This window comes from Mastacembelus armatus, chromosome 12 (genome assembly GCF_900324485.2).
Source record: "Mastacembelus armatus chromosome 12, fMasArm1.2, whole genome shotgun sequence".
NCBI classification, from domain to species: domain Eukaryota; kingdom Metazoa; phylum Chordata; class Actinopteri; order Synbranchiformes; family Mastacembelidae; genus Mastacembelus; species Mastacembelus armatus.
The window spans coordinates 17,896,165-17,908,193 of NC_046644.1; the positions used below are offsets into that span (position 1 = coordinate 17,896,165).

Below are 12,029 nucleotides of genomic sequence, written 5' to 3' on the forward strand. Positions count from 1 at the left end.
AAAAGTAAAAAGAGTTATATATTATTGCTGAAGGATGACGCTACAGTGCTGGCACTGCCATCTATTGACCGACAATGAAAATACAGCCTGCATCAATACAGACATCAATACTACAAGCAGATAGCACTCTTAAGCAAAAGAGCTCTTTTTCTTTTGCTCTTTTTCTCTTTTTCAGATAGCACTCTAACTGTTCTAAGGCATCCATTTCTCAACTCAGACTTCTAGTTTATTAAAACTCCTCATAGCCTTTCAACAAGTAGAATAACAGCAAATTGGCTTAAGTGCATGTTTTGGCAGTTCCGTTGTTTTTCGTTTTATAATTTCTGTTACTTTCACATATTTCATTGTCCACTGTCCAAGTCAAGAGCTGTTCAATTAGTATCTTGTGTAAAACCTTCTATTCAGTCTTGCTGTTAAGTCATGTTTCTCTTAGTTCTTTGTTTGTCAAGCTGTTGCAATGTCAATTTCAAATAAATGTTTTGTACAGATACATATGTTTGAAGCGTTTTCAACTGCTGCTCTTTTCTTCACTCGATCACAGAAAAAATAAATCGGCATATTAATTTAGTTCAAGGTAAATACGTTGCTATACACAGTCATGTTTGACTCCCTCTCTTGTGTTTTGGACGAGAAGGTTCTGGGTTCAAATCCTGCATTTTCTCCTCCCACAGTTCAAGCACATGCAGGTTGGGTTGACTGGTAACTCTAAATTGCCTGGTGTGAATTGCACTGTGAGTGTTTGTGTGTCTGTCCTGTGATGGATGATAATCTGACCTCTCGTCCACTCTCAACTGGGATTGGCTCCAGCCCCCCCACCACTCTGTGTAGATGTTGGATGGATGGATCAGACAAATGCACAAACAAATATTTTCATGTCTGTGCAGGCAGTATATTATTTAACAGGCAAACTGAGAAGTAAAGCAAATAATCAACAAGTGAAAAAACTAAACAGATACCAGGCTTTGGTTCAGGTCCTTCAGTCACTATATTTAATTTATTATACTGGTTTAATTTTCAGTTTCCAAAGCAAGATGTAGGACATTTTCATGAGCGGGTCACGTTGGGAACGCTCTTGGTGGCTTCATTGAGTTTGGCTGTATCTGCTGAGATGTCTTCTCTCATCCCAGGTCCTGGGAGTGACTTTCCAGTCCTAGATTCAGTTTTCCTTGTTTTGTTTTGCACATGCATCTGTCTGGGCTCAGTGTCAATCTCTGAACTTACTGCATTCACTGGGGTCTCCTCTGTGCCGGCTTGATTGAAGACTTCCGTACTCCTTGTTATCCCTTTTATGTCCTTGTTTACTCTAGTTGCCTCCGCTGTGTGCTCTGTTTTTGTCCTCTCTGTTTCCATTGTTTTGTTTGAGAGGCGGGAAGGTGGCTCTGATTCTTCTGATGACATATTTTCTTCTTGTTTAGGATGATTCATGCGCATATTTTTATGAGGTGTATGAAGTTTTTCCCTGTGATTATATTCTCAGCTCCTGTATGGCTGTTTACTGTTTTCCACACTGCCTTTGTTCAGAATATGTTTTCTTTTAGATAAAGGTTCTGGTTGTAGCTACATGTTTGGAAGGAATAGCATGACTGAGCCTTCTTGTCCCACCTCAGTGAGCAATTGTTTGTCACCAACATCATTATTATCTGATTTGTGCGTAAGGTTTGTATGCTGAATGTACGATCATCTTTTTCAGCTGTCTCTCCTTCTGGATGTTGAAGTGCTGTTTCTTTTGTGATTATCGTCACATTGAACTCTTCTTTACCGTCATCCTGAGCAGCCTGTAGTTTATACTGTGGTCTATTTATGTCTTTGTTTTTCCCTCCCAGGATACCAACAAGAGCTGTCTGTCAACATAAAACCCATCATCCACTCTTGATGCAGTTTTATAGAAAGTTGTTTCAGAAGATTTTTTTGTTTTTCCAAAGTTTAAGGTCAATTGTTGGTTTTTCTTCACATTACCGTCTGTGTTTCTCTGTATCTCTAATTGTGACATATCTGAGAATTTTATTGAAGAGCTGCCAGAGGGCAGAGTAGCAGCCTGGAAAAAGTCACACTGACTGCTTTTAAAGCCTTTAAACAGCATTGTCCATCATTGTGCCTGAGAAACGTAATGCCCATCACTCTCTAAACTCTCTGTCTGCCTCATCTGTGGCTCTAGTATCTTTGGGAATCAGCATGAAATAATCAGCATTACAGCTGTATGGTAACCTTTTGTCAGAGTTTCCTGTCTGCAATGATGACAGGTGCACAGCTCCTGCATTTCTTCAGTAAGAAAGCCTGAACATTGGCCTGAGGCAGGATGATGCACTAGGCATGTTCACCAGAAATCAGTTCAGTCTTCAGTTATATCCACGGTAATTTGACAGGTTTCCACCAGCTCTAGTTGACGTGCTTCCACTAATAACATTCACTGCTGGTAGAGTAGAAGTTTTTAGAAACATTTCTAACTTTTTTTTTTTTTTTTTTTATGAAGAAGATATTCATCCTGGAATCACAAGACAGAGAGAAACATTAGGCATAAAACCAGCACCGGAGAAATGCACATAAAAATAACCATTCACATTACAATCTTTGGCAACATTAACTGTCGGTCCAATGATTTTCCATCGACTGAAATGACTCTATGTTGATATGTCTGTCTAACCATAAGGAAATATCTCACTGCTTTTTACTTGACAGGTCTTAGGTTTTTTAATCTCAAATAAATGTAGAGGGAAAGTTTCACTGTAGTTTCTCTGGCTGAGTTTAAAACATTAGAAGGAAACTGGGAAAATGATTTTCTCTCATAAATATATGCAAACAAATGCAAAACCATACTAGGAACGTACATCTGGTGTTTATTTTTTTTTTGTAATGATCAGCTTCACACTTTGAGGTAGTGTAATTTAGAAAATGCTTGCAAAATATGACAATTCCATCTAGTATGCTGAGAAGTGACAGATACGCCCAGAGAAAACTGAAAAAACTGTAAAAGGTAAAACTAAATGTGTTGATACAGATTGAAGTAGACATGACAAAATGACTCCTATGTATTTTTAATGTGATGCTGAAACAAACTCATGCAGTGTGTGTGTGCCTGGTAAGAAGGGGCAGTCCTTTGTCCTTCTCTCAGGACAGAGGCAAACAGGTCCACCAGCGGCAGCCACAACCTACGTGTCCTTAACACGAGAGCTGGAAGGGCTGCAGAAACCCCACGTCATCATCATCATCATCTTTACAGCTTTTTCCACTTTGTATATGCAAACCATGAGGCTCAAGAAGGTGCTGTAATTCCAACTTTCAGTCACAGTCCTAGTGCTAATCATTACAGAAAGCTGTAATAGTGCTCCAGATATGTAGCTTTTCCATTTTAAATGTATCTATATATGACACATTAAAGCCAATTGCACTTATTCCACAAATCTGTAATAACTTATATTAAAGTTAATAGTGATTTATTTTACCTTAAAGGATCATTTTATACCTGCTTGCAACATAAAAGCATAAAAAGAACTAGAAAATGAATTCATGGAGACTTGGAAATGTTAAAACTATGACACTGGTCACTATGTTCTTTTGAAGAAGGTGCATATTGCCCCATTATAAAAGTGTTTGCATATTATCAGATTTTGTCCATAAGACACACATTGCTCACTATTCACATTGTCACCTACTATTCACTGTAGCAGCAGGTAAGAATTTATTCTCCTTTTAATTCACTAAAAACTAAGAGATCTCTGTCAAATACACATAAGTGAATTCTGTTGTTTGTGCAATTGTCTATTTTCATTGCTGAGAACAAGGAATAGAAAGTTTTGAACATGTTAAACAAAACTTACAAATGAAACAGAGATGGAGAATGTGACAGCAGTGTAGCCAATGTGTCTTCGTTTCCATTGACTCATCTCAACTGCATCAGATCCTGTTGTAAATTAGTTATGTAAGACTCATTTTGCACTAATTTGACTTTTGATTTTTTATGGATAATGTCACAATTTTACCTACAAACTGTCAACGATTCAAAAGTTTTAAGTGCACAAATATGAATCCAGATTAAATGAAATCATTTTTTAATTACAGCCTCCAGTGAGACTGACCACACCACTTATATATCTGACATAACAACATGGGAAATGTCAGCACTGCATGCCAAATGAGCAACTACAGCAAAAGGAACATCCGAGTATTCGTCACACCACAAGCGCAGGAGATCGATGCCTTCGTCACCTCTGAGTCTGAAGGGAAAGAGATGATCCCGTCTGCGCTTCCCAGGGACAAAAGGCTCATTTTCAGGAAAGACATCAAATGCATTCGGGTGTTGGCCTCTCAGACGAAGGAAGTGCCATGGGAACCTGCACACTTAATGTCTGTCTTTGTGGAGGATGAAGATGATGAAAACATTTGTTCCAAACAAATCCTACACAATGTGGCTCTTCATCCTTTGGTCACTGTGCTGGTCTATGATGTGTAGAATAACACCTTTTGTGCAAGCAAATATAAAATCAATACCTGAAGATGTCTCACATTAATTAATTCACAATATACATCTGCCATGATGCCTCTAATAAAATTGTTCTCTCTTACATGATTGTGATGTTATGTGATCATCTGCTTTAACCCAAAGCTTTGAATAGCTGTTAACTTGCAGAGGTTTTAGTCATACTGGTCCATTGTGCTAAATCAAATGACATGGTAAGGGGTCTCTGTCACCCATGTTGTTGGAAAAAAGAAAGTCTTCCTAACGCCTCTCTGTTTGGTTCACTCAAAAAATGCTCGCAAGCTGTTAGGTTGTACTGCATGTGTCCAGTATAAAGAAAATATTTGTGATGGGATATGTTTATTACACTTGGTCAATAAATCATTTTCAAGCTGTTTTTCTAAGAAAGGGTTTATGGGTACCCTAAATATGTTCTCCCATATTCAGAATTGCCCAGGCTGCTTCCCTGCTTCTTTATTAAATATTTAATATATAAACATATAAATATTTGTTGTAATACCAACGAATACCAGCGAAAGGCGCTATTACATAGCATAAACGTTCCAATTTAAGAGACGAAGAAGAAACCCGTTTCCTGTAGTTAGCTAGCTAGCATAGAGGCTAATACCGCCCGATAGGTTTTCTGTAAAATGGATGTAAATCAGGCGAAACAGGAGCATCTGCTCGCTTTAAAAGGTATTTTATTGTCCTGACACCGGCATGCAGACACTGACTCCACAGGCTGTGGGCAGATAGACGCGTTAATGTTTCGTTGCACCGGGTTGTTGTCATTTGTTGTTGTTAGCTGTTAGCGGCTAGCAGCATTAGCAAGCACACTGTGAAAGCTTTACATTCATTCACACTGTGTAACTTTAAAAAGTGACTTCTTATCGTTATTTAACCTCAAAGCTGAAACTGTCGGACACTGGAAATATATTCCAGAGGAAATTGCACCATAATGTCAGCTAGCTGTTGCTGTTGTGTTCTTACTTAGCTAATTGAGCTAACCTGGCCAGCATCTGTTGTACCAATGGATTGTGAATTGTGCTATGAAAGCTCACGACCTATATTATCTTTGATGAACTGTCTGCCTGTGTTTGTTGTCTGAAAGTGCATTTCTTCATGTGACAGCGTACAGGTACATAGAGAGCTACTGTACAGTGTATGGTGACGTGACAGGCAGCTAATTAGCTTAGCCAATATTTTAAGTTTATTATGACTCAAAATGTTTAACACCTTGCAGAAAGTGCTTTGGAAGTATGGATCTAGTGTACAAACCTGGTGTTTTGTGCTGTCAGCTGCTAAAGCTTATCACAGCACAGTTAAACAACCACAACACAGACTAATTAGGCTAAGGAGCTCTTGGATATTAAACTTCAATGAAAACCTGTGTACTGTCAGTGCAGGCTCACCAGGACTTAAGTTACTAGCTGCTCAGAGCTGACTGTAATGTAGCACATGTGACAGCCTCATCACATTATTTAGTTTACATCTATGACCAGTCACTAACCAGTGTCACTTTACCTTACAGTAATGCGCTTAACAAAACCAACACTCTTCACAAACTTGCCAGTGACGTGTGAGGATCGAGATCTGCCAGGTGAGTCTGTGTCTATAGACCAGAGTCTGAAATGCAAAGCCTGCATGGACTTTTACAGACCTGTTACAGGGCATAGTTTTCACAGCAGTGTATCATGTCAGTTAATGGTCTAGTTAGCGTTTCCGTTGTAATTATTATAATACCACATGTATACATACTATCTGTTTCTTCCTGATCCAGACATAATTGTGTTGTCTCATGTGTATTGTAGCTCTTAGTGAAAAGTGAGCCAGATACACCAAAATGTTACATATACATGGCACATACTTTATATGTTGTTGCCTCAACAGGGGATTTGTTTGGGAAACTTATGAGGGAGGACCCCTCCACCATCAAAGGAGCAGAGACATTAATGCTTGGAGAGATGCTAACGTTACCGCAGAACTTTGGGTAATGAACGTGAATTTGCTTTAGAGAGTAAAAGAATTAACACATCAATGCTGAGCACGTTTTATGGCACATAGTGATGCTTTGATCATGATTTTACATTTCCACAGAAATATTTTCCTGGGTGAGACGTTCTCCAGTTACATTAGTGTGCACAATGACAGCAACCAAGTTGTAAAGGATATTCTTGTGAAGGTAATGTAAAAAAAGCATATCCCCTCCAATATGAATTACACACTGTCCACTTCTCTTTTACACATAATCATCCTGCTGTGCACCGTTGTCTTTTACAGGCTGATCTACAGACAAGTTCACAGAGGCTCAACCTCTCTGCGTCAAACTCGGCAGTAGCAGAACTCAAACCTGAATGCTGCATTGATGATGTTATCCACCACGAAGTAAAAGAAATTGGAACACATATGTGAGGGTTATTGCTCAATATACTGCCTTATTTTGTCCCTCCAAACTGACGTCAATCACGTGAGATTACATGAATGAAAAGTAATATTCTCGAAGAAAATTCTTCCTTGTTTTATTCATCTAAACATATTTTTGTCTTCCAATGTCCAGCTTAGTCTGTGCAGTCAGTTACACCACTCAGTATGGAGAGAAGCTCTACTTTCGGAAGTTCTTCAAATTCCAAGTGAGTTGTATTCAAGTGTTCTCATTAGATGGCATTGGTAAAACTCATGTGTAACTTGGTGGGGACATGAGAAATATCACAGATCTACAATAGAACAAATGCAATTAGAATTTGTGCTGTGCGTTTGGTGTACTTCAGTGTTCTGCCCTCAGTAACCGTGTTCTTTTCCTTTGAGCAACATTTTCAGGAATAGCTGTGTTATCTGTGATTTCTTTTTCGGTTCTTAGCTGAAGATTTTTTATTTGTATGGAAATATTTTTTCTGCTCAATGGATGTGCAGTGTGAGAAAACAACACTCTTCAGCTTGCAATCTATTTTCAATCAGGTTTTGAAGCCACTGGATGTGAAGACAAAGTTCTACAATGCAGAGGTATGTTAGTCACTCTCAGATACCACTATCAGCAGCTGTCACCATACACAGTCTGTGCCCTCATATCTCTCACCACGTCATTCTGCAAATAGAAGAACTGTATTGAATGATATGCAAGTTCTTACTGTAGCATAGATGACATGCTTCATATCATGTTTCATTGCATAGTCAGGAACATTTACAAATGCAAATAGAGACAGGTAGCATAAAACAAATCTCTGGTAAACCCTTGTACCTCCAGAAAAGTCCAAATAACAGAAAACTGTACATCAAGTTCTACTTTAGACATTCTCTGTTTCAATAGCTGGAGACCAAGGGTTTTCCTGGGTGGAGGCAAAAATCTCTTCCTTTGTTCTCATTTTCATATCAGTACTTGTTTATATTAGACTGCAAATATTCATTGTCTTCATTTTTGGCATGTAACTTCATTTGTTTATTGTGTCTTATATTTTATTTTCTCCATTAGAGTGACCTCAGTTCTGTGGTAATTGTTTCTTCTGTTCTCATCGCTGAACATTAGCTTCATTTCGGTGCAACAGACTTTGTCTTTCTGGGGCCAATAGAAAGTGCAAAGTAATAAAATGGAAAGAAATGTTTGAATATTGTAATATCTATTATATTGTTACAGATCCTATTTGTTAAAGTTCAACATAAACTTTCCATTATTTGTTTGCCCTTTCTTTTGTCACTCATGCTTTCCTGCAAATTCATCCTACACAAGGCTTGGACTTTTTAATTGAAGTTTGTGGTGTCAAATTGTGGTGGGTGGGAATTGCACTGATTATGTTATCATGATTGGGGAAATTATCAGTATGTGCAAATGATTGTTCTCATTTTCTGTTTGTCAAAATGTAAATTTTCTTATGTAAAAGTGCAAGGATGTTTATCAAATGCTTTTAAATTTCATTATTAGCTTTAGTATTATTGGGTTGAAGGTTACAGTGTGATGGAACAGGCCAGTTAAAGGCCTCTTTGGTTTTCTAAGTTAATGAAATGCATTGATTTGACTTCCTGTAATAATATGTGAGGGTTCGGGTACTGGTTGGAATGGCTTTGCATGAAACAGATGCTAAACTGTGATTTAACATTAACCTCATTCAGAATGGTTTATGGTCAGTTCTTGTACTATGAATTGCAGGCATGAACTAATCTCTGCTTCTCTCTTATTGTGTCTCACTGTATAGTAGGGGCTGCACTGAAAATCTGGCAGTTAAACCAAACTGAGTGTTGCTCTCCCAAAGAATCAACTAGTTTTAAAACAGTAGTGGTAATCGTGTTCAGATGCCATGTCAGAGCATGTAAGGTGCTTTATTTTGTTTAGTTGGACACATTAATAAATGCCCTTCAGTAACCATGTCAGAACCAGCTGTCTTTCAGCTTTCTATTATCATTTGAATGAAGTCATATTATGACAGGACAGTGATTATGGTAACAGTATTTTTCTGCAAAGAACATTTCTTTATTGTTGAATGTCAATAACTGAAAAACATATTGTCCATGTACAGTGATGACGAAGTAAAAATACAAAAATATTAACATCTAAATATGGTTAAGATACCAAATGTGAAAGTACTCAGTAGCACTAGGTAAATTGCAGTCTGTAAATATAGGGCTGATTTTTAAATATATGCTGCAGTGTTTGTGAGATTCCCACAGGGAATCAGTCAGTGCACAGGCCTGCTGCTGTCATGGTGGCACATCATTAATCTAGATATATTTGTCCTATTTTTGAATAAGCAGAGCCACCTTGCTCAGGAGCAGTGTGCCTACATTGTTGTTGTTAGCTGCTTCTGAATTGTTTTTGATATGTTCAAAGCTAAAAGGCCCAGATGCAGATGACATGGATGCTTTAAATACCATGACTGGTTAAAAATGCACTAAAACTAGTTGATGTTTGTGAGACAGCTTTGAATACCTTCCAAATACAAATCTGTCATTGCACAGCCCCCACTGTATTCTCTGCTGGTCAGCACTTGTACTAACAATGTCCTCAAAGGTACACTGAGCAAACTTACTAGAATTCAATTTATATAATTAGTTGAGTCTGGTTGATAAATGTTATTCACTTTCATGTCACCTTGACTTAACAGATAGGTTCAAATTATTTTTCTGTCCTTGTGTATATTGGAGGAGTTACAGCTGTTTGTATGCTGTCTCCAGTGAAAAACAAAAATCATTTTCAGCTCTAGTGTTAGTGAAAACATGAAGATGAATTTACATGAATTTCCCTTCAGCGATGAATGAAGTTTATCTCGTCTCATCTCTCTCAAGATATTTATACAAAATTCCCTTTTTGTCTCCCTGGACAGTTTCTTTGTTGAGCTGCTGCAGAGATATTATACGGCATTTTTATACGTGAATTTCATGCTAAAAGTTTGGAAGTTGCCCACTCATTTTATATAACTCAGAGTTTTTGGGCTATGGCATTTTCCTTGTTTCTTTACATTGAAGTTAGGAAGATGTTTCTTCAGAGTCACCGTGGACAGGAAAAAATTATAGTCACTACAACCTTTGAAATGTTGTTTTAAGACAGACTTGAAATAATATGAACCTGTGCTTTAAGTCCATAGGTTTTGCACTAGTCTAACTCCTCTTAATACCTAATGACAAAGTTCTATGCTCAGTTTGCCTCGGAGACTATGTAATTATAGTTAATTGTGAGCACCCAATGCTACTGTGACCTCTTGCTTCTCTGCTTCAGACAGATGAAGTGTTCCTGGAGGCTCAGATCCAGAACATCACCACCTCACCAATGTTTATGGAGAAAGTCTCTCTAGAGCCCTCCATGATGTACAACGTTACAGAACTCAACATGGTCGCATGTGGAGATCAAGGGTAAAAGTGCTTTAGTTCACCTTTACCTGTAGGTTCTTCTTGGTGCAGTTGGAAAAAGGTGAATTCACTGTAACGTTTTACACATGTCATATCTCATCATATCTCAGGGCGTCCACATTTGGGAAAATGTCTTACCTGCAGCCCATGGACACACGGCAGTACCTGTACTGCCTGAAGCCAAAGCCAGAGTATGCAGAAAAAGCTGGCATCATCAAGGGTGTGACGGTGATAGGCAAGCTTGACATTGTATGGAAGACGAATCTTGGGGAGAGGGGGAGGCTACAGACCAGTCAGCTCCAAAGAATGGTATTAGGATATTGTTTTAATGATAACCAGATACTGTTGCAAAAAAACAAAGCTCTCCCCCTTTTTTTTTTTTTTCCATACATGCCTGTGTATTTTCGTTATGCTTCCATTCTCGTCTGTCCTGCAGGCTCCAGGGTATGGAGATATCAGGCTGTCTTTGGAGATGATTCCTGACACTGTGAACCTCGAGGAACCTTTTGACATCATCTGTAAAATCACTAACTGCAGGTGAAAATCCTGAATCCTCTCACCTACAAGCGATAGCTGTCAAAGGATTTGATCAAATGTCTTTTTAAAAAGTGACTGAAATGTATGTGAAATGTAGATGTGTCCTGATAACACTAACACTAACAACCAGCTTTGTGTTGTAGTGAAAGAACCATGGACCTGGTGCTGGAGATGTGTAACACCAGGTCGATCCACTGGTGTGGTGTATCAGGACGACAGCTTGGAAAACTTAGTCCTGGTGCCTTCCTGTCTCTACCCCTCACACTCCTCTCGTCTGTCCAGGGTCTGCAGGTATGATCCAAACTTTCAGGATAGCTGCTGTTAGAAATCTGTTGTACTGAAATATAAAACCGTTTCACTTAGTAACCAGTTCTAATCTTCGATTCTTTATTTTAGAGTATTTCCGGACTGAGACTCACAGATACATTTCTGAAGAGGACATATGAATATGATGACATTGCACAAGTGTGTGTGATCTGCCCGTTTATGGGCAACGAGTGCTAGACATTTTATTGAGCTTTTTGCATTTTAGATATCAATGGACCAACAGTGGAATTCTGCATGCAATGCTGAAATTTCACATTTCACTTTTTTTTTTTTTTTGAAACCCGAAGGGATGATGATTTATTTTAAAATGAGTTGTGAATAATATAAACCAATTTGTTGGAAAATAATTGTGTAAATGTCAATAACTATTAATAAATTCTGTTATCTTAGATTTCCTATTCCATTTAAAAACATTTCCTTGTGTCTTTTGTTATTAAAAATGCTCCAGAGACATTGACAAGATGATTTTAATGCTAATTTCATGGTAAAGTTTAAGACCTTATACTGCTCAGTTTAATATTACTGATTCTTGTGTTCAGTTAATAAACTGTGCCAAATCACTGTACAGGGATTAACTTTATCACTGGCAATTTAGGGCAATAATCCTGTGAAGTTGAGGAACTTGTAAAACTGATTTAAAAAAAAAAAAAAAAAAACGAATTCACACAACAGATGCTGAGGTGACCTGACTTTAAGATTACAGTGCAGTTAGCAAGAAGGTGTCAAACTCCACTGGATCCTACAATCCCCATAATACCATTCATGTCTTCATAAGACACTTCTATCTATCAGTCTACACTCTGTGGTTGTCAAATGTGACATATTCCATACAGTAACAACAAAACAGGCAAACAGATGCTCATTGTCAAGATATTTATTC

General features: G+C 38.0%; 1 protein-coding gene across 1 annotated transcript; it reads left to right on the forward strand.

The window, feature by feature from the left end:
- The first annotated feature begins 5,019 nt into the window (after positions 1 to 5,019).
- Positions 5,020 to 11,562, forward strand: trappc13 (trafficking protein particle complex subunit 13). Its single transcript, XM_026298335.1, has 13 exons — positions 5,020 to 5,149; positions 5,985 to 6,053; positions 6,344 to 6,443; positions 6,551 to 6,635; positions 6,734 to 6,861; positions 7,011 to 7,083; positions 7,409 to 7,453; positions 7,920 to 7,937; positions 10,155 to 10,288; positions 10,396 to 10,594; positions 10,722 to 10,822; positions 10,966 to 11,113; positions 11,219 to 11,562. Exons 1-13 carry the CDS (start codon positions 5,104 to 5,106, stop codon positions 11,324 to 11,326), a joined length of 1,254 nt encoding a protein of 417 aa, XP_026154120.1. The 5' UTR covers positions 5,020 to 5,103; the 3' UTR covers positions 11,327 to 11,562.
- Positions 11,563 to 12,029: the final 467 nt, after the last annotated feature.